This window comes from Buteo buteo, chromosome 20 (genome assembly GCF_964188355.1).
Source record: "Buteo buteo chromosome 20, bButBut1.hap1.1, whole genome shotgun sequence".
Classification (NCBI taxonomy): domain Eukaryota; kingdom Metazoa; phylum Chordata; class Aves; order Accipitriformes; family Accipitridae; genus Buteo; species Buteo buteo.
Genome location: NC_134190.1, coordinates 14,773,662 through 14,796,389, shown reverse-complemented (window position 1 = coordinate 14,796,389; position 22,728 = coordinate 14,773,662). Strand labels below are relative to the sequence as shown.

The 22,728-nt window shown below is 39.4% G+C and overlaps 1 protein-coding gene across 1 annotated transcript in view; it reads left to right on the top strand.

The window, feature by feature from the left end:
- The window catches only part of GMDS (GDP-mannose 4,6-dehydratase), a 425,077-nt gene that overhangs the window by 59,379 nt on the left and 342,970 nt on the right, over positions 1-22,728 (top strand). The window contains exons 2-4 of the mRNA XM_075052276.1: positions 7,155-7,199; positions 10,882-10,969; positions 15,511-15,620. Of these exons, the coding sequence (XP_074908377.1) occupies positions 7,155-7,199; positions 10,882-10,969; positions 15,511-15,620 (243 nt within the window). The remainder of the gene's footprint in view (positions 1-7,154; positions 7,200-10,881; positions 10,970-15,510; positions 15,621-22,728) is intronic.

Genomic DNA, 22,728 nt, shown 5'->3' with positions numbered 1-22,728 from the left:
GCTGCTGGGTTAGTGCGAGTACTTGAGGACGGGCATGTCCAAAACGCTCGTAGCTGCTGATGATTGGAGCTGAGGTTACTATTTTGGAAAGGTGAAAGACCAGCTGATACCAGTAGCTTTCTGAAAGCAGGAGGAAATAGGGATGGGCAAAACAATCATCTTGTGGGTTTTAAAACTGTTACGGATTTCCCATTACAAACACTGTAAGTAGAGGTTTTAATTTTCTTGTGGACTGTTGTCCATATGATTTGCATTTCCATGTTTATAGACACATTCCTCCGATCCCTGTGGTTTCACTAGTGAGACAGAAAAATACAGCTAGGTTTCTCTCAGAGTTCATAACTGGTTTGTTTTATATTAGTATACTGCAGACATTCATATTTGAAGAAAAAAGTAATGTATTATGGCTTATAAGATGCATTCAGAAAAAGCTTGTTCTTTAAAATCTACAAAAGGCTCTCTACTGATACTTTTCCTCTTTGTAAAAATAGTTCTTTGGACGCATCTGAAAACTAGTAGTTATTTTGAGGATCTGAATGTTTGAGCACACAGCCTGAGAGTTTAGGGGCATTACTTTAATTTTTTTCTAAAAAGCTATCAAGCATCTGACTGTTGTCACTGGGAAATTTGTGGTAAGTGTATTTGGAAATAACACATTAAGTGTCAGAGGTTCCTGCAATCAGGAAGAACCTTAATATACTCAGTTTGATGGTGTTAACTTGTTTTTCCTAAGCTGAGATGTTGGGGGGTTTTGTGTGGTAGATGCAAGCTCTTTGATTATTGTGGAATATCATATGTATTTTAGACTGAAGACTTTATATTTTAAAATATCAACACTTTAAAAAAATAGGAGCATTGCACTGACATACCTTAGTATTGGTAAGGTAACTTGTTGGCTTAAGTTTAGCCAAAACTCGTAACTGGCTCCTTCTCCTAATGGTAAGGAGCACGTTTAAATTACATGAGCTTACTCTGTTCGTGTTGGCTGGTGCAGAGGTTTGTTCTTTAGAAGAAGTTCACAGCAGAATAGCTATAAATATTGATGATGTGAATAATGTTGTTTTGGATAAAGATAACTGGAGGGAGGAAGGAAGGAAGAAAACTTTGTTGCTGTTGTCCATAACTGCAGTTGCAGCTCTTAATATAACTTGAGAGTTTACCAGTGGAATAGTGTGTGAGGTCAGATGGAGCTCAGACTAGGAAATAACAGGGTGATTCACTTTTCCAAAGCAATTTTGCTTTTCTTTTACTTTTAAACAACTCTTAATTGAAAAAGAACAGAGTAATGCAATTAGAACATTTTTATTGTTGTTGCTAGTGATAACTTTTCCTCCTGCTTAATTTTTTTTGTTGTACTGCAGTTAATGCATTACAAAACCCTTCAATTAAGTGGGGAATGTTTTAAAACAAAGAAAGATTTTTTTTTTAACATTTATTGCTTTTTGACTTTTTCTTTTGACTGCAGAAACAAAAGGACACTTGTTTTCCTATTCTTACTTGGCCAGAATACAAATCAAAATAGCAAAATAACTACTGCATTTGGAGGGTGGCAGCTTTAATAAATCAGTTAAATACTTCAGAGTTCATAACTCTTCCTTTTTTCAGTGTGGAGAATTTTTTATGAACACTTTAATGCTTTACCTTGAGTATTGCCTTGAAGACTTAAGACAAAGTGCAGCACTGTTCTGTTTATAGTAGCTGCAAAAAATTACTTATTTCCTCTGTAAATCACTGGAAATGATTAGAAGTATGCATTTTTCAGCAAAAATAACATTAGACTGTATTAGTCTCTTGGATTATTTTTTTTTTTGAAGGAAGGCTGTTTTGGAGTGCTACAAACAAATGAATAGTTGTTATTATGGATTGTTATTAAAATCATTTAGTTGTTGCTTTAGAGTGGTGTGTGTTCCCTGCTCCAAAGGATCTGTCACCATACTCCAGTTTAATAAGTCACTAAAAGAGCATTAGTTTATAGCTATGCGAAAGTTTAAAATTTGATGAAGCAACAATTTATTGTGTAAGGCTACTAGTGGCACTGGTTCTGCATATTTTAATGGAAGTATTGATTATTCACTCAAGGCTAAATGAAAATGGTGACAGTGCACTGTTGGTGATATTACTGCAGAAAGATCCCTTTAAGAAATAAAACCAATGTCCTACAGCTGAATGTGTGCCTCTTCTCTCCATGCACTGTCCCCCAAACAGATTAATTGAACCTATCAAAATTTAACTTCAGCAGAGCACAGCTATAGTTACTATTTCAAAAGAAATTTAGCAACCGCTATGAATGACCTTGATAATTGACACCATCAATAGTTTGAACTTCTATGAACTCACCTTTGTACTGTTATTCCTAAGGGCATGGCAATAGCTTTACTCAATTTTGAATTTTATAAGTATAACCAACTTTGGTCTTTCATGTGATAAGCGGAAACTTAGGGCACTTTTTTCCCAAAGGAATAATGAAGTCTGAAAACTTGGTATTCGTGACACACAGAAGTACAGAGCAGATCTATAAGCATGTAGCAAATGGACAGATATTTCATCATACACACCCATCATAGAAATATGAAAAAAACACCACCTGCCTCAAACAGTGCATCTGACAGTGGGTGTGTTGCATTACGTTCTCTGGCTTTATTGCTAATCCGCTTGCAAATAGGTGGGCACAAGGAGGATGGGTGATGGCACAGTAGTCGGGCTCTCTTCCCTGCTGCGTTATCCAGTGAAGTGGTGCTTCTTGAGCGACCGTGTCTCTTGTGGCTGGGAGTCAGGTTTGGGAGTCAGGCTGATATCAGCACCGCTGCTGTTTCAGAAAGCAAAGAGCGGGGCTGTTGGTGGACAGTTTCTTAGGGATCTCTTTAGGGATTTCTCACAATCCTTTGCATGGCGTTGGGATTTCCTAACATTGCATGTTTGCAGGGAATGTAATTCTTTCCACCTTACTGTGGGGATGTTTCTTCTCAAATGTTTATACTACCCCCCTGCAATGGGAGCCATTTCTCTTCCACGTTACGGTCATAATACGCTTGCATCACTTGTGTTTAGGTTTTTAATTCCTTTTCCCTCCCTCTGAAAAGCATTCCATATACTTCTCCTGGAGTTCTAGGAAGAATAATAAAAAGAACCCTATTCCTCTTCCTCTTGGTCTCTTTTCCCTTGTTGCTTCATCCTTCTAGCACTTTCTTCCACTCATCTTTATTAGCAGAGAGGGGCTGTGGGGAAGTGGGAGTCTCCTTGTCTAGATTATGAACACTCAGGTAGGACATAATCTAGTTCTTGAATCCAGGAGCTTTGCAGAAGGATGTTGGTTGGAACTGGCCATATCAAGGGAGGAGGATTAATGTGTTTTGCATTTGGGGTTGCTTTTACAGCCTTCTCTGAATGTGCCAATATAAATCCAAAACTAATCCACTGCAAATAGAATTTCCCTGTGTAGAACAGTGCAAAATAAAGGAGATTTGGATTGTTAAACAGGCTATTTAATTCCTCTTGTTTTCAGTTTTCTGTATAAATGATCCTATTTGCTCGTGGATCAAGTCAAACTTGATACTTTTTTTTATTCTAGATGTTTGTGGCAAAGCACTGTCCAGCTCTTGTTTACGTCTCAATTTCTTCAGTCTGCTGGAATAGGTTTTCTTTGATAGTGTGTCAAAGCTTATTGAAGTTCTTGACATTAACTACTATATTAAATATAAAATATTGCATCCTAAAGTTGTCTTACTCTAGTTTATGTGACTGTTTTCTTTTGTCTGGGAATTTTACAGACATGTTGTAAGGCAGCTGCAGTTGGAAACCTGCTGCTGTGTCTTGGAAGACAGCTGAAGTATTATTCTTTGTGTGTGCTTTCAAACTACTATTTGGCTGAAGACAGTGTAGTGATTCTTCAAGTCTGATATGTCAGAGTGTGCTGACAAGGAACTGTTTTAACAGAGGTGGTTTATTTAATCAGTCTTGTTAAACTGTTTTGACCATTCAAGCTGGTCTGACGTATCTGTGCAGGGCCAAGTCTTGTTGCAATCCTACTTAAAGGCAGTTTGTAGGGTATTTTCTTTGAAGACTGATGTTTTGGCCACAGACAAAGGGACGTACTTCTGTCTTCTGAGGTTTTGTTGATTTGTTACAAGGCGAACAGTAATAGCTGGGTACTCTACATTATCAAAAGTAAGCTCTCAAATGTGACAACACTTCTAAAGTAGCATAGCATATTGCCAGTTGGAGGGAACACAGTAACCAAGCACTCTAAGCTCTATAGACCATTTTTTTTTCACCTTGCTTTGTGGTTGATTTGGGGGGAGTGGAGTACCCATAGCTACCTCAGTGATCAGATTGGGCTCTGGGTGTACTAATGCCTTGCTGGTTGCATGTGCTCACTGCCCCCGGGGCTGGTATTGGTTTTTTTCAGCGTTAAGGAGGACATGATTTAGACCAATAGTCTTGGGGTAGAACACTCAGCGAAATAGGATGAAGGTGACTATAAGCATTTCTTACAAAAGGGAAGACCCTTCTCCCCAGTCCTCAACTTCATGGATCAGACCAAGTCATGCACTTCATCCTGGTCCATTCCTACTCAGATGCAAACCAGGAATGGATATGGTTGGCAGCATGTGGCTCAAGTAAAGCAAAATCTGTTAACCCTAACAAAAATTGAGATTTGTTGCTAAACACCTAGTTCCTCTAATATTCCTTTCCTGGTTTAATGAATCCTGAATCTTGAATGCTCTGTTTGTAGTATAAATGGAAATCAGTAGCTTTGATAATAAAATTTATATGCATAATGCAGTGCCCTATGGATAAAGGTTTGCCTAACTTAATAGAGCTTACTCAATATTAGTTACTCCTTGACCTCATTAGGAAAAGATGGAAACTGTACTATCCTTACAAGCTGCAAACTCTTTGACACTTTGATCGCTGTTCTGATTGCTGTTAGCATTGACAGCTGCTGTACTGAAAAAAGGGAGGGCAACGTGAAACCTGGGGGCCGTGTGCGATACGGTATCGCAGCACAGGACAGCATGAATCCGCATTGTGTGCGATTACCGGACAGTAAATCAGCTGTGCTGTGCTGGAGCCAGAAACCAGTAGCTTTCACACTTGCTGCCTGTTTCCCACTCATTGTAAAGCCCTGCCCTATCACTTGATAGACCTGGAAAGGAAGCGCAGAGGAAGCGAGTGCCACTGCTGGTTCAAAATGTTCCAGGGTGACTGGAAAGTTTGAGCAATGGCCTGGGTGAGAAGAACAAGACCTTATTGACAGGGTTCAATCCTAGTCAAGTCTGTTTCCCATCAACTTCCTAAGTAATCACAGCCTTTCTTTTTTTCATCTCCTTTGCACTCTCTGGGTCTCCCACTTTCATCTCCTTTTCATTTTATATATTTATTTATTTTAGTGGACTGAGCAACCAAGGATAATTGGGAAGTTTCTTCCCTCTGATCAACCTCTAGTAAATTCTGGAGGAATTACTAATGAAAAAGACGACAACTACATTAAAGGTAGTTGTCGTCCCTGCCTTTGCCTCCACGTTTCTCCAGAGTTTCCATTGCGTATTCTTTTAACTTCTCCTTTTGATAAGGTCTTGTTCTTTTCATTTGGTGTACAGAAATACATACTCTTCCAGTGATGCCATGGCACACGTGGTTTGTCATGTTCCAGATCAACCAGTGTCACAGACTGGTGGCTGTTGGGTTATGGCACTGTAAAGTTATGTGAACACATAGATATACATGTAGTGGAAGAAGTATGTAAGCTGAGACTTTTCCTTGGTTTCAAGGTCTTCTAGACTGTGTAAGACTTTATGAAACATTTATACCATAAAGCCACTCACTTTTTGTAATGCTGCAGTTTTAAACGTACAGCAACATGCCCCTTGTACGCTGCACCATGCCATTCTGCATCATTTTGCCATCAACGTAGTAAGCAGTCTGCACTGGCAGTCCTGCCTTCTAGTGCATCTCACATTTCTTATTTCAGTATGTTATTCTCCTTAAGCTGTCTGTGAGATAAGAAAAGTTCATTTAAACTGACGTGAGGTTTTTCTCTGGAGAAACATGCTTTTAAAAAGAGGATGAGAGAGATGTCCATTTAATTTTGCGCTTAAATGTCTCTGGCCATGATCACAGCAGAGCAGATCTATATAACAGAATTTAAGCATGTAAGCATAGGTGGCATCTCATGCTTTTATACTCTTTCTGTAGCAAGTCAATTGACTCTGGTAGAATACTCTCCCACATTAAAGGAACAACCAGTTCAAAAAGTCAGTGAAAAGATGCAGATTCTTTGGGCATGGGTAATATTCACTGAATTGGTTAGCGAGCATTCTTCTGGAGGGGTAAACTTTGCTGGGTTTGTGATGGTGTGTACACATTTATAAGGATAATATGACTTGCTGTATTTGGTAATCCTGGCAATGGTGATGCCAGGAAAATTATCTTATTTCAGGAAAACATGCGCTAGCATGTTTTTTTAAGTATTTGCTTTTTGGGAGTTTAATAATTTAAGTTTGACAAGGACTTAAAAGAAAGGAAAAAAAAAAAAAAAGAAAAAAACCTCCAAACCAAAACAACCCAAACTCTCAACCCTCAATCTATAAAATGTGAAAATGGCTTTTATTCAGTAGTATAAATACAGGGCGTTCTAGGGATATTTTTGAAAACTCAGGCAGGCAGAATTATTGCTGCCTTCAGAAAGCTGGTGGAAGCAGCATGTGCGTAAGGCAGACATGAGTGTGACAGTGCTACAGAGGCACATTAGTTTTCAGAGTATGCCAAGCTTGCACCAATTTTTCTAGAATGTTTTTCCTTCCCTATCTCCAAAATAGTTAAAATTCAATAACTGTGGTTAGGATATTTTGGAAAGATATCCCCAGGCACTTTATAATGGAACTTGGGAAGAGAGTCAAGAGACGGGAGTTCTCAACCAGCATTTGTAAGCAACTTATCTTAAAATATACTGCTTCTTAATCTAAAATTAACCAAAAAGCATCCATAGTATTTTTGGGTCAGTGTATAAATCTGGAGAAATCAAGCTATATGCTTGTTACCCGGTCAACTCAGTGCAAATTTTTTTTTCTTCCCTTTTTTGAGACCTTAACCAGTGCAAATCTCCCAGGCCCATTCACTGTTTCTAACATTTTCCTATATCTTACTCTTCCCAGGATGGATCGTACTTGGCTGAGTTCCTGCTGGAAAAAGGCTACGAGGTGAGTGACTCGGTGACCGGCTGCGGGTTGATGGAGTCGTTTGGATGCTGCAGCTCCAGCTTCCTCTGCTTCTGTCCTTCTCTGTGTATGTTTTCCACTCCAGCCCTAGATAACAAATCAAAACTCCGGAGAGGAATGTGCAACATGGCCTGTAATCATGCCAGCTTATTGTACTATTTATCATCTAATGTCCACTGGTGGATTCCCTCTTCTCCTCAGGGTATAGCTGCTTTGCATGTTTCCCGCCAACTCAGATAAGCAGCAACCTGTGTGAGCCAAAACTGTAAGGAATTAGGGAATAATTTATGATGCAATGTACCACATAAAGGAATAAGAATCTCTTGTTTGTTCTCTTTCTCCCTCTCTCTCCACACTAGAGGCCCTTTTATTTTGGCAGTTATACTTCAGCAATGAAACCCATGCATTTTGCTTTCTCTGTTTAAAAAGAAAAAAAAAAAAACAACAAACAACCCAAACCCCAAAATACACTGTTAGTGTTATTTTCCACTCCTTCTCTTGGATTAATTATAGTCTTGCTTAGCACATAATTTTAATTTACCTTTTCCTTAAAATAAAGGGAGCCTGATTCCTTCTTGCTGCAAAATTTTTCCTGACAAAATCGTCTCTTTTGTGGCCCAGCAAACCAACAATCACATTATTATGATATGATTTGATGGCTTTGAACTGTTGTGGGCATATATGTGAGTATGTTTGCCTTCTCAGTCATGCCAGATGCTTCCAAAATGTATGATAATAGAAGGAAATGGGTGGTTGGATTAATATCCCCACAATGTAGTATTTTCTGGGTTTTTAGTAAAAGCTAATGCTCATTCTAATATTGGATTTTATTACTTCTGTTGTAATACAGCTTCATAGCTTAGTGAGAAGTCTCTTCTCAGCCAGCCAGTCTGTGCTTTCCATGCTTTTGCATGTGGTTAATCTTGCCTTGCTTACTCCATTCTTTTTCCTGCTTTGTTGATTGATCTGCTTATTGGTGTTGTTTTTTCAGTGTTGTAAATCAATTATTTTCACTATTTCTCCATTCCATTTGGGGAAGAGACAAAATCATTGTGGTTGCTTCTGCCACTTTAAAGGCAAAAGCACATGCTCTCTCCTAGTCCACAATGAAATTGGGAACTGTGAACTGCAGCTAAAATGAAATATAACCCTTCCACAATAGAAAGGTTACAATAATTGGGTAGAGGTTTTTTTCTTCTGTTCCTCAACTCTTCATCAATTTGTTGGAATTCTTTTCTGTGTTCCCAGTTAGACCTCTGCTCCTGAATAACTGAACACAAGAGTACATGTGATAACTGATTGCCTCCCTGACTAAGGTGGCTCGTTTGACCTTTTTTTTTAATTTGAATCTATTTAAAGGTCAAGCCCTATTGAGAAAAATCCACTGATCTTACATTCTTAACTAGATTAACCAGTTTGCACACATTTTGGCTTGTCACAAAGTTCTCATTTCACCTGTCCCATGCAGACAAAGGTACCTTTCATCAGGTTTTTTTACAGTAATATTGCTGTCATGGATTAAGCATTTGGCAGGTTTTCTTTCTCTTGTATGTGCATACCAGAAAAAGGAGTGGGAGAAAAAAGAGAAAAGGAAAAAAGCAAGCTGGGTTTTGTATGTTTTCTTGTTATCGCTGGATGCAACAGGCTTTCTGGATTTGTGTGTTTGCTGAAACTTTTTGAAGTCCTGGGGTGAATGCATTTAGCACATCTCATTGGTCAAATGTTGGTATCACAGTCATTCAGCTGACACAAAGCTCTTGCAAGCACAATCTTTCATCAGGCTTTGAGCTGGCAAGATTTGACTTATTGGCCAATCATTTGCGTGAACTTGAATTTCAGCATGACTTAATTCAGAGATACATAATGAGAGCTCAAGCAGTCTCTCATCAGGACTTTAAGCCAAAATATTTAATTTTGCTAGAAGAGTTGTAGAGTGTTTCAGTTAGCATCCTTTAGAATAATTTGATGCTTTAAAATTGTGAAGTCTGTTTTTTACCTCGCAAAACAGATGTTCATTTGAGTACTCAAAATATTTCCAGCATCTTTTGCTAAAATGAAGTTATTATGGAAGTGTTGCTTTTTGAAAGTGTTACTCTGTAAACATTATGTCCCTATAAATTATCCACACATCCTATAAATAATTATTTTGATAGGGCTTTTAACTGCATAACTTTGAAAATCTATCTTCATAAATTCATTACCTGAAGGAAATTTCTTTTGGGGGCCATGTTTCTCAGATCCCCATTGATCCTCAAAATGCAAATATTTTACTCAGTTCTGGAAAGTTAGCGTTTGAATTGTAGAACAAGGTATGTTGTGAGCTTTTTGTGCGTCTGGGCACACAAGATTTTATGCAAGGAAACTGGCATCATAGATTTGACTTGCAAGTTGTAAAGATGAAGCTGTTCAGCTCTTATTAGAGATCTTGCCACCAAAATGTTACTGTTAAAGCAGCAAACTGGTCTCATTCTGTGGTTGTGTATACCTTTTTACTCAGTTAAGTTTCAGGCTTAAGATGGAATAAAAAGTGTTTTGTGTCAATAACCATAGCTTATGTTATGTGTAAAACAAAAATCCCCAAATAAAACAAAACCAAACCCCCAAACACTGCCTGTTCCTGCTGGTATATTCTCGCAGGTACAAGTTAACGTGAAATGAGAGAGTAACGCGATGGCCCAACCCAACCAAGTGTAGGACGCATCAAAAAGGGATCATTTTCAGAAATATAGGTCAGGGAGACGTGGAGGACAGTCAGATGCCGAAGCTTGATTCACTTGTGCAAGTACAACTCCTGCAGCTGGTAACCTAAGCTAACATGAATTTTGGCAGCAGGCATGGAGCTATCTTGCATAAGGAGGAAATGGGATCAGTGGTTGAACAATTTCTCTAATGTATTAGAGACAAACGGGCTTTTCTTTAATGTTAGTCAGAACCAATGGTGGTTTTTTTTTCACTGACTTATTTATCGTGGCTGGTTAAAGGAAATTCCCAACCTGCGTTTCAGCCTTACGCTTGCCTATGTGTCTCGTAACCCACCGGAGAACACTGACTCATGAGGTCCACAAAACAGCACTGACTGTTCTGGCTCTTCTTCCAACACCCTGGGAAGTGAATAACAGCTGTTTTCTAAAATATATTTGGACCTTGCAGCTGCTGCCCTTTCCTTCCCCTTGTCTTTTTTTTCCCTTCTTTCCTCTCTGCTCCCTTTCTCCTTTCCCTAGCCCCATTTGCTGCTGCTGCTGCTTTTCCCATGCCCATCATCTCTGGCTCCAGAAAGACTTCTCTGCAACCTGGGAGAAGTGGTTATCTTGGAATTCACATGTTGCTTCTCCAGCTCCAGTAACGTTGGCAAGTCGCACTCGGAGATGGTGCTCTAGGGCAATTCAGTGTGTTTTCTGTACTGTGTGTGATGCTTGGGTTACTAGTGGTGTCATCAAGGGAGAAGGTGAAACCACTCAAGGGTACTAAAATAAATGACAGCATCAGAGCTCATCTCCAAGTGTTTTGTTACAATTTGGATAACTGCCTTTAGGAATAGAGACAAACTCTGATTACCTGATGTAAGGCTTAGGCTCCTGTATATGAAAAGAGTGATGATGATGATGAACATTTTTTCTTAATGTTTACCACTTTCCTTTTGTATTTTTCATTGTTCAATCCCCAGGTGCATGGCATCGTTCGTCGGTCTAGTTCTTTTAATACAGGCCGGATTGAACATCTCTATAAGAACCCACAGGCTCACATTGAAGGAAGTAAGACTTTGTTTTTATATTTAAGTTTGGTTTTTTTAGTCTGTGGTGTGTGTTTGGTGGAGAAAGGTCCCCAGGAGTAGGAAGGGAATCTCAGTTTACTCTACCTAAAAGTTATTAACAAGTAATTATTTTTTAAGCTGTGCTTGACATAAGGTTGGTTATTTAAAACAAAAAAACAAACAGAAGTCCTTAATAGCTAAGCTTCTCTTTTCTCTGTTTGTGTTAGCTAGCTGCTCTATCTCAGAAAGAAAAGTGACAATTTTTCTCTGATAAAAATGTGACATAAAGTATAGATATTCTTGTGTGTGTGAGTTACCAAGAGGGGCAAGGAAGGCAATTTCTGCTGTGTAGAAATGCTGACACAGTTCACACATAGCTAGGCAGCAGCAAATAGAAAATGGCTGGGCCTGCAAAAAGCAACGAGAGGTTGAAAACACTGAGATATCAGAATAGTAAAATGGGTTTTTTAGAGGCAGTTATCTTAAGCACTCCACTTCTGTTTCCTCATGAGCTTCTTAGTGCCTGATGGAGGTGAAGGTTTGGGGACAGCCTGTATGACAGCATGAATAAGACATGATCAATTCTTACTGATGACAGGAAGAATGAATCTTTGGACCTTCTGAATTTCTACACCCAAGGAAACGATTACCTGTTTTTCCTGAAGGAAAGGCATTGCTCTTGGAAATTCGCTGACAATTTACTGTATTCTCTGTTACCGTTGATAATTTGGAAAGCTGAAATTATTACCTTTAGTGTACACTTTGCAAAAACTGTTTGAGTATTTTACCTTAAAGAAGGTTAACTAGTCACTTAATGAGAAGAAGCTCAAATGTTGGATGGCTCCAGTTCAGCAAAGGGATTGAGCATTTTAACAAGCATTTAGTTCTCTATGCTATGCATATTTTGTAGAGTTGTGCAGACTGATACTGTCCTAAATAGTCCAATTTAAGGTATTGTTAACACTAAATATCTCCATGCTGTAAATAAATCTCATGTCTTTTGAAGTCTGCTTCCCACCATGGTTAAACAGAGCCTGTTTTTATGGAATTGTAATATATAATGCAACTTTTAGATTTCACTTGATCTTTGCTTGTAATTTTTAAAAAAATATTTAATTTCTGACATGACTTCAGTGGTATTTGCTGTGAATAGTTGCTATTTACTGTACATTGCTCCTTAAAATATCTGACAAAGAAGGATAAAATTGAATAAAATATCTTCATGAAGAATACTGAAACCTGTGCTTCCGTCAAGGACAACGTAAGAACTGTGTTTCCTATGATTTACGTTCATGGCTCAGAAGGTAAAATCAAGCAAAAAAATCAAACGGTAACCTGTGCATTGTGAGGACCACCTCGTGAATATGAAAAGTGATTTGAGAAGACAATGTAGATTGTGATAAATATGTATATGCACATTTAAGGAAAGGGAAAGAAGAAAGGAAAAAGAAAGCAGACCTTAAATGTTTTTCCCCACTTATCTTATTTTCCTTTAACTGAGGAATGCAGCTATATGAATGGGAGGAGGAGGAGGAGGAATTGGACTTGGAATCTCAGGAAAGGCTGCTCCATGGAAACTGTTTGGAAACAATGGGTTTCCAGGCAGTACTGGAGGAAGCAAAGAAGCAATAGTTGTTGATGTGAGCAAACCCTAATTTTGTCTTTGCCCAATGTGTTCTTCCCATGAGTAATTGATTACATGTTGCAAGATGATGATCTTCATAGACAGTGAACGTCTTTATACAAAAAAAATTAGGGAGAACAAGAAGGAAAACAAGGTGTTTCCTGAAGTGAGCCCTCCAGCTGTTGCTTGCTAAGGAGGTTTTTAGATTGGATAATACTACCAAACCCCAAAGGTTTTGGCACTTGATCTGTGTTTATAAATCTTTGCACCAAATAAACCTCATTGCTAGTAACTCTTTCCACTTAGCCTATTAATCCTGAAAGACCTCTTTTTCATGAGTCAGAAAATGAACAAAGCCTCATGCTCTGCTCCCCTTCAAAAAAAACAACCCAAAAACCCCAACAAAACAAAACCAAAAAAAACCCATTTGAACAAGAAGCTTCGAAGACTTGATGGTAGACCAAAATGGGCATTCCCCTTTGAGAGCTTTAAATCCAAGGTAATGGTGGGAGGGTATCTCTGATGCTTGGCTCAGCCCAGCTGGCAGCCCACCTTCCCCTGGGAAGCTCTGAGACTGCCCTCTGGCCTGGGGATGGTGGCAGAACTGGATGTCTTTGGTGTAGGAAGAGGGAGCCTGGCTGTAGCACCTCTCTCCTGCCGAGCTGCTGCTTAGGCTGGAAAGGAACCGGTTGTTCTTTCACACCCTAAGTCTCCTACAGAGCTGCTGCTGCTCCCTGGGCCTCCTCTTGTACCAGTGTCCTCTGCTCCGTCCTCTCCGAAAGGCTGGTTCACCTGGCAGGGAGATTTTGTTTAACTTCCAGCCAAGGTAAGCAGAGGAAGAAGAGGGCTGCCCTGTGCCTAGGGGAAGCTTTCCTTTCTGGTACAGAAAGGGTAGTGCATTTGGGTTCTTCCCTGCTCCCATCAGTCCACAGAGTTGTCCTGAAAAATGTGGTAATTGCCATCAGAGAAATTGGTTAGGTGGTGCTTGGTCTCTCTTCAGTGTTGCAAGAAAAATATTGCAGTTGTTCAGGTTGTCTGGGCACCGACAGTTTTGAGGATTGCAGGTGAACACCGATATCCAGATAGTTCTATAACCATTTGGGATCTTGTGCATGCTCTGGCCCACAGGCAGAACTGGTTTCATGTATTGAATTTCATTTGGGAAGCAGAACAGTTGCATTCCGTACAAGTGGAAATGTGGTGGTGGTTGTCCAGCACAGCCTGTATAGAACTGGTGGCAGGAATGAAGGCAGCCCACACCACGGATAATTGATGTCTGCGCACAAGAAGCGTCATAACCCGCTTGCCAGCCCTCATATTTAATGACAGCTATCTCTTCCTTTTAAAAAAAGTTGCATTACCATTCCCTTACCTCTTAGCTATAGCTTCAACTGGGTCTTGAAGTCTCTTCAGAACCATCCTTCTCAAGAAATGTGGATGTAAAAGCAGATTTCAAGAATATACTGTGACCTGCTGGGCTGTATCACTTTATCAACCTGAAAAGCCTCAAGTACCTGTTAAATAGGAATGTGCAAAGCTGAACACCTGAGAACTGCATTATTTGTTTACTTCTTTGCTGCCTTAAACTGTTAAAACAAACAAACCATAACCCCCCCCCCCAAACCAGCTTAAAAAAAACCAAAATTCACATATCTCTACAGCATTTAAAAAAAAAAAATGTACTGTGGATTCATATGGTAGTCTCTTGTAATAAAATTTGTATTTCTTGGTTTCAGAATTAAAAACAAGGAAAAAAAAAATCACGTTGATTATATCTGTAGATGATATAGCCCCCAAAAAGTGGTGGCTGTTATCAAATGGGAAGACCATTAAACTGTAGTGAAATAGGAATTTCTTCTTTTTCCTGAAGATAGGGCAATATAAACATAAATTTATTAAGGTCAAAAACATCAAATGAAAATCTGTATAAATATGGCAAGTAAATGTAAACAGCCAATTTATCAATAGTTATAACAAGATTTTTCTTTTTGTTGAATAGATATATGAATAGCAGTGTGGTGGTTTGATCTTTTTAAAATAAGAGGAAAATGAGACCTGTTTCATCAGAATGAAGTTCACTTTTGGAATAATTTCTTGACAGGTCAGGGTCTGAAACCAAGGACAGGTTGATAAGACATTGCAGCCTGCTCTTTTAATTTTGACAGGAGTTGGTCTCATGCTCTTACCTACTTTTTCACACACAAATTAGCAAGTAACTCAGGAAAGGGTAACAACAGCTGTGTGACTGACGTATCTAACCACGTTTGAGATTTTAGTGTGTAATATCTTGAAGCATGTTTTATTGACAGTTACAATGTTCTCTGAAATTCCAGAGTGTATCTATATTTTTTAAATGGAAAAATAATAGTAATAAATGCAGTGGGTTGTACTGTAAAGTTACCTAAATGTTCATCTTGTACAGGTACCTTAGACATTTTTGTTGTGTTGTGAAATTATATTTGCAATGAGGAACTTAAACATGTGCAACGTTTTGGGAAGGAGGAGAATGCTATTTATGTATGCTTAAGTTATTAAAAACATTTGTGAGTGAAAGACTGGAAGCCTAAACTAAAATAATGTGCTTTTTTTGTGGCTGAAATTCTGTGTATGACATTGATCTAGTTTATACAACCTGGGTTAATGAAGTGTAAACTATTAAACAAATGCTATAAATGTTGCTAGGTAAATCAGATTATTGAAAAGAGAATCTGAAACTGTATTCATTACTCCTGCAGGGAATTATATTTTGTGCTTAAAGCAGGGAAAAAACTGAAGCAAAACCTTGTTCAGTCGGTGATCTCTTAACTTTCTCCAATAAATGTTTACTTGGATTTTAAACCTGGAATAGGATTTGGACCAAGAATGCCATATTGTTCTGGGACTAAAGTGTATTAACTCTGTGTTCTTAAACTCTGAAGACATGAAGCTGCACTATGGTGATCTCACGGACAGCACCTGCCTGGTGAAGATCATTAATGAAGTCAAACCCACTGAGATATACAACCTGGGAGCTCAGAGCCATGTCAAGGTGAGTAGCTTCTAGCACTGAGAATTGTGACTGTGCGTTGTTGGTGGTATACTGCTTTGATTCATTCAGGCTGCAGCATTTATAGCTGTTCTAACAACTGCTAACTTTGACAGGTAAACACTGCCTTCAGTCAAGATAGTTGTGTTTGTGGTGCTGAATTACTGCATGAGTCTTGCTACTGAATATGTATGAAGATGTCAGATTAAGTGAGGTTAAGTTGTCATTATCAACAAAATCCACAGGTTTAAAAATCTGATTTTTCTACCATGTGAAACAACTTTTGCTGTAGAGTTTGCTGCTGATCAGTCCTAGTAAAGTTATGCAGCACTGTTAGGCCAACAGCTCTTAGAACCACATTATTCTGTTTGCATTAAAATCAATATGTGTATCTGAGTGCATCACTTCTAGAAAGGCTTCGCCTATACCAGTTTTCATGCAGGTGGTATTCTTTGAAAGATTGACCTACAAATAGAGAAAACAGCTTTGCTACTACTTGCACTATTGTAACATTTCTGGGGTTTTGGTTGGAAAAATCAAATTACAGAAACTGAAACAAAAAGGATTTGTTGAAGATGAGTAACTTGACCCTGGCAAGTAGTGCTGCATCGCAAGGAAAGGGGTGAATGTCTTCACCAGAGACCTGAACAGCTCTTACCATTAAACTTTGGCTATGTAAACTTACTGGTTTTGCCTGTGTGCATCATGTTTGGGGAAGGAGGGAAAAGAACTTCTAATCTTAGCTTGCTTCACGTTCTGGTGACTTTGAACCAGTGACGTCTTCAGTATTTTTTGGTGGTGTTTATGTTGGCTTGTGTTTATGCAGAATGAAGTTTTCTATCCCTCTCACTTCCAGTTAGTTTATGTGAGCCATGCTGAAATGAAGGAAAATAAAATAATAGGAAGTTGGTCTGGTTTCCTGTAGGAAACCAATGAAGATGAAATTGGTTCTTGGAATGAACCCACAGTAGTCTGGGAAATACTGTCAGAGAAGACGTTTTTCTGAATCATAAATAGTGAGGACTATGACTCATAAAGTAGGTCACTGAGAGGCTGATCTGATCTTGTACATGGGAGAAAGTGAGAGAAGACTGAAACTTGCTCCTTATTAAAAACAGTAAACTTAACAGAATGATATCATCAGTAGGAACAAATTAACCAGTGTGCATTCCTGTCTGTTTTGGTGAGAAATGGGGATTAGCTCTCAGCACTGTAGCTTCTCCTTTGGATGTTCAGAAAACAGTAGCACATTCACTTCATAGTTACTAAGTAAACAGTTTAGCCTCATTTTCTCTATCCAGTCTTTATACATCCTGCTGCTTTGGCTGTCGGTGCTTTGGGAATCCGCTGTGCTGACTGTGATTTGTTTTCATTTAATTAGGCTTCATGGGAATGATTGTTTACAGTATATTGATTCTAACTAATAACCTATTATTGTGTATAGGTAACATGCAGATGGCTTAATCTAAATTCTGTTATCCATAACTCTGTACTCATATCCCTCTGTTGAATGTCTTGAAAATCAATTCTCCAAATGCTAGGTTGGCTAAAATGATATAAATATCTCTTCTTGCACAGTGTTTCAGTTGATGCAAGTTCATATCTATGTGTATGCAACTTTTTTCTGAAGGACAGGTGATCTCATCAGTATTTGTGCTGTAAGATTTTTTTGTTTTGAGTTGTATTGAACTGGTGAAGCTGGAAAATATTTTTCGACGAATTTCTGAAGCAAAAAGGCAGTGTAACCTTAGTAAAAGTTCTCTTGCTTTCAGCACTTGAAACTTGTTGCACTGAGCAGTTAAACATAGGACTGAAGAAATGGCTCCGGTTTTATGGCTATTGCTATCCTTGTAGTCACATATTAAACAGCGTAGTCCAATTTGGCTGTAGTGCAGATAGCCCCAATTGTTCAGTTTACTTCTTTAAATTGTCTTGGATAGTAGAAGATTATTTTGCCTACTTGCTGTAGGCGTTTGTTGCCAGAAATTTTATAGCAAATGTGTTGTATGAGATACGAAAGTAATGGGTTGACTTATCAGTGACAGCTGTTCCTTACATATGCAACATGGACAGATTATCGAAGAGTAAAAACTTACTTGTGTGTAACTACATTTAAAAAAGCCAGTAAATGCTCAGGTGTTTTTTTACCTTGCAAGATGCATACGGGGTTTTATGTTCTTTAGTTTAGGGGATATTAAGGTTCTATTTAGTTTTAAGTCCTTGCAGATATATGGGAACTTGGAGTCACACAGGAATTAATTTTAAGAAGCAAACCCTACCACTGTTAGCTGAAAGGTGAAATGTATAATCAAGGGGCTTTTTAGCATATAACCCTTCACTTGAGTAAGGTTCTCTTTATACTTGTATATTGAATGCAGCTTTATCTCTAGCTCCTCCATTTTTCCTTCTATATTTTTGTGCTGTCCAAAGAGAAGGCACTCAGTCTTGGGAGGCCTTTAGTTTCCTCTTTCCCCATGCTGGCAAAATTAAAGAACTTACTAATTTCTTATTATTTGGGGTTTTTTAATCTGCATCAAACACTGATCCCTAATTGCTGTGAACCAGACATGTTATGAACTACTAACTGATTTCAATCCCATGTCTGTTAATGTGACTATGTCTGTTTTCATGCTGCATGGAGGGTAAAGTGGCAGCAGGGAAGATGAAAAAAAAATAAAGAAATAGCAACAAGGTCTTCAGAGCCCAGGGAGGAAAATTCTAACTTATGTAAAAACCTGTGCCCACCTGTGTGTCTGCACCCTGAAGTTATAGCTTGCATGCTGGGTGGTGGGAAAGTGGGATTGCTGCTGGGAGAGGAAACTTGAAGTATACAGGCAAAAGTTTACATTGTACAATTTTACAGAATCACAGAATGGTTGAAGGTTGGAAGGAACCTCTGGAGACTGTCTAGTCCAACCCCCTTACTCAAAGCAGAGTCAGCAAGAGCAGGTTGCAAAGGACCTTGTCCAGACAAGTTTTAAGTAGGATGGAGACTCCAAAAACTCCTTGACCAACCTGTTTCCTCACCTGTATAGTTCCATCACCCTCGCAGTAAAAAAACAACACTCACCACCGCAAACCTTTTCGTATTATTGGATGGCATTTCCTGTAGTCCAGTTGGTGCCCATTGCCTCACCTCCTGTCACTGGATACCAGTGAGAAGAGTCTGTCTTGGTCATCTTTACTCTTCCCACCACCCATCAGGTATTTTTATACACATCAGTCAGATCCACCTCTGAGCCTTCTTCAGGCTAAACAAATCCAGCTGTCAGCCTCTCCTCCTATGACAGATGTTCCAATCCTTCAGCCCTTTGTGGCCCTTTACAGATCCATTATATCTGTACTGGGAGCCCAGAATTCGCAGTGATCTTACCACTTAGTACTGTAGAGGCAAAAGATCACTTCCCTTGACCTTCTGGTGACACTTATCCTAATGCAGCTGAAGATGCTGTTGGCCTTCTTTGCTGGCTCATGGTCAACTTGGTGTCCAGCAGGACCCCCAGGCCCTTTTCTGCCAAGCTCCTTCTCAGCTGGTCACCCCCAGTATGCACTGGTACATGGGGTCATTCCTTTGGAGTTGCAGGACTTTGCACTTCCATTTGTTGAACTTTGTGAAAATCCCTTCTGCCCATTTCTCCAGCCTGTTGAGGTCCCTCTGAAGGACAGTATACCCATCTGGCATTATCAACCACTCCTCCCAATTTGGTATCACCTGCAGACTTGCTGAGAATGCACTCTGTTCCATTGTCAAGGTCATTGTGTTCCCTTAGGGTACACAATTAGTGACTGGACCCCAGCTGGACTTTGTGTCACTGATCACAACGCGAAGCCCAGCAGTTCAGCCAGTTTTCAATCCACCTCACTGTCCACTTATCTAGCCTACTCTTCCTTCACTTACCAACCCAGTCATGTCATTGTAGAAGTCTATCAGGTTGGTCAGGCATGAGTTCACCTTCGTAAATCTATGTCTGACTTCTCCCAATCACCTTTTTGTCCTTCGTACATTTGGAAATGATTTCCCAGATTAGTTGTCCCATCACATTCCCAGGGATCAAGGTGAAGCTGACCACCCTGTAGTTCTCTGCATCCTCCTGCTTGAAGATAGCAGTAACATCTCCTTTCTTCCAGTTGTCAGGAATCTTCCCTAGTTGCCATGACCTTTCCAGAGTGGCTTTGCAATGGCATCAGCCAACTCCTTCAGCACTTGTGGATGCATCCCACCAGGTCTCATGGTGTGTGTCCAGTTTGTATAAATGTTCCCCTGATCATATGTTATCATGGGTAGCATCTTACCATGGGTAAGTTTTCATTGCTCCAGACTTTCTCATGGGTCTCAGGGACCTATGATTTCTTAACATCAGCCTTACTGGTGAAGAGGGTGTGGGATACCTCAGCCTTTTCAGTGTCCTTTGTCACCAGGTTGCCTGCCCTGTTCAGCAGCCGGCCCACATTTTCACTCATTGTCTTTTTGCTGCTGATAGACCTGTAGAAGCTCTTCTTGCTGCCCTTCATGTCCCTCACCACATTCAAATCCAGATGGGTTTGGTTTTCCTACCTCTATACCTGCCTACTGGAATGGTTTCTTTGTATTCCTCCTGGGTTGCCTGTCCATGCTTCCACCTCTTACCATTTCCTTTTTATGCTTGGGTCAGGAGCTCCTTGTTCATCATGCAGGCCTCCTGCCACCTTTGCTCCATTTCATACTTGTCAGGATGGACCATTCTTAAGCTTGCAGGAGGAGATCTTTGAAAATCAGCCAGCTTTTGTGGACTCCTCTTTTCTCCAGGGCTGTATCCCATGGCATTCTACCAAACAGGTCCCTGAACAGGCAAAAGTCTGCTCTCTTGAAGTCCAGGATTGTGATTCTGCTTTTTTGTCTTGCTCACTTCTCTCAGGAGCCTGAACTCTACCATCTCATGATCGCTGTTGCTACAGCTGCCCTGACCAATTCTTCCTTGACTGTAAGAATTGGATGTTCATAACGTTTTCCCCTTATGAGCTGTTCAATCATCTATGAGAAGGTGTGTGTAGGAGAGGATGGTGTCGCTCTGAGGCAGTCTCATATGAAGAAGGTACTTCCACTGCGTCTATCCAGTAAGTACTTAGCTGTGAGGAAAGTCAAGGCACAAGCTTAAATAACTTAGCCCAGAACTAAGTCAGGATTGAGAACTGAAGTCTCCTGATTGTTGACTTCTGGGACCCTTTCAGGGCCTGTCCCTGTGTGATTCAATAGCCAGGTTGGGGAATGTGCCTTCCTTACAGAAGAGGTCTCTATTAGGATCCTTATCTGAAAACCCTTCGATTTGGTTTGGCTTAGCTTTAACCATCTCAGCAACACTGAAGTAAAATAGTTTATAGTGATTGCTGCCATTGCCTATTTGGTAGATTAGTTATGAAAATAGTTCTTCTGTGCTGGAGATGTGTTTTGGTATTGTAGTCCATGTGTTAAACAGGAGTGTTCCCCGCTCGTTTGTAGGGTGGATTTTTTTAATCACACATAAATACCAATCAGTAATCTTAACAATGCTACTTATGTGCTTATTTGCAAACCATGTACTTACCCAGTTTGGTTCCAATCCTGCAATGCTTCCTCATGGCGGAAGCTGGGTTTTTTTAATTTGATACAATCTTGCTTATATGAAACTGCAGGCTAAATAATTCAAGGAATTAATTGTAAAGCTTTTCTACTGTTGCATTAGTAACAAGGCTTAGAATTGTGTGTTACAGCTTGCATAGTAAATTTTTTATGTACTGTACCTTGTGGTTCTTATCATTCAGTATACGTTGTTCTGTTATATTATTGCATAGGTTTTAAACTTATGAATGTCACAGAAGCTCACAGCTTCTGAGAAAATTAATGGATTTTTTTATGTGTTGTATAAAACAAGCAGTTTGGCTGTTCAGTGTAACAATATCTAGTCTAGTTAATTGTAAAGAATGTTAGCAGCACTGTTGTAGACATGTAGTAAGACTTTTTCATATGCAAAAATAGGCCTAACAGACCTTAATTTTATGGAGTTAGAGAATTTTATAGTTATGCTTTATAGAATATTTTATTGTCTCAAGATGATATCAAATTACTTCTAATTTAGCACGTATGGCAGTTCATTTTATTAGCCAAAAAGTGAGTTTCCAAACCTGATTTGTGCTATAATAGGACTATAAGTATAGAACCTACTGCCCCGGGGTACCTCTGATTAGCGTAGGATCCCTGCATGGGCCTGTGGTACCATGTTCTGTGGCATGCTTGGGTACATATCCATCTCCTGTCATCTGTTTACTGGTGGTGGCAGCTCGTTACACCAGCCTCATGAACACAACCTCACTAGAAAATTGTTCCGTAAACCAGCAAGTTCGGTATTTGCCCAGTGCTTTACATGGTGGGGTCTTGGTCCTTAGGCAGGGCAATTAGGGTCTCTGCCATAAATACAGCAGAATAAAAATTAGCTGGGCTACCTTCTGTCCTGCAGAATGCTTTACTGCTTTTGCTCATGCTGGTATCATCCAGGGTATGATCCTGTAAGGTGCTGAACAGTCTTAATGTAGCTGAGCACACCCTTTAGCTGTTGGAGTTGCTCAACTGCTTTCCTGGGTTTTGTGCAGGATGCTGTGTGTCCTTGTGGGATGGAGCGCACCAGAGGGCAGAATAAGCCTCTCAAGTGTTTCTTTGAAATGCTTATATGTGTTGTTCTGCTGTGTGTAGCTTAAACTCTTTAAGTAATCAAATTCCTTTCAAGCAATCAGGTTTTCAGTAGTTTTATACTTGAATTTTTTTAATGTAATACTTGTAGTATCTGTTCAAACAGATTTTGTGTGTGGCCTAGAAAGAAAGGTAATTCTAGTAATAACTAGCAACTGGAATTTTGTATGTCTTTTCACTTGGTCTACTAAATATATATGGTAACTTTACACAATCTTTGTAATTGTAGCTTGTATTGTCGGACGAAATAGATTTAAAACCAAGTGTTACTAAGGAACTTAGTGCAACTATTAATTTTATTAAACAGATTAATACTTAAATGTGTGTATTATGGCTGCAAATGTTATGAATACATAAAAAGAACAATGGAATAACGCACTCAGTGGTACTAGTATGTATTAGCAAATACAA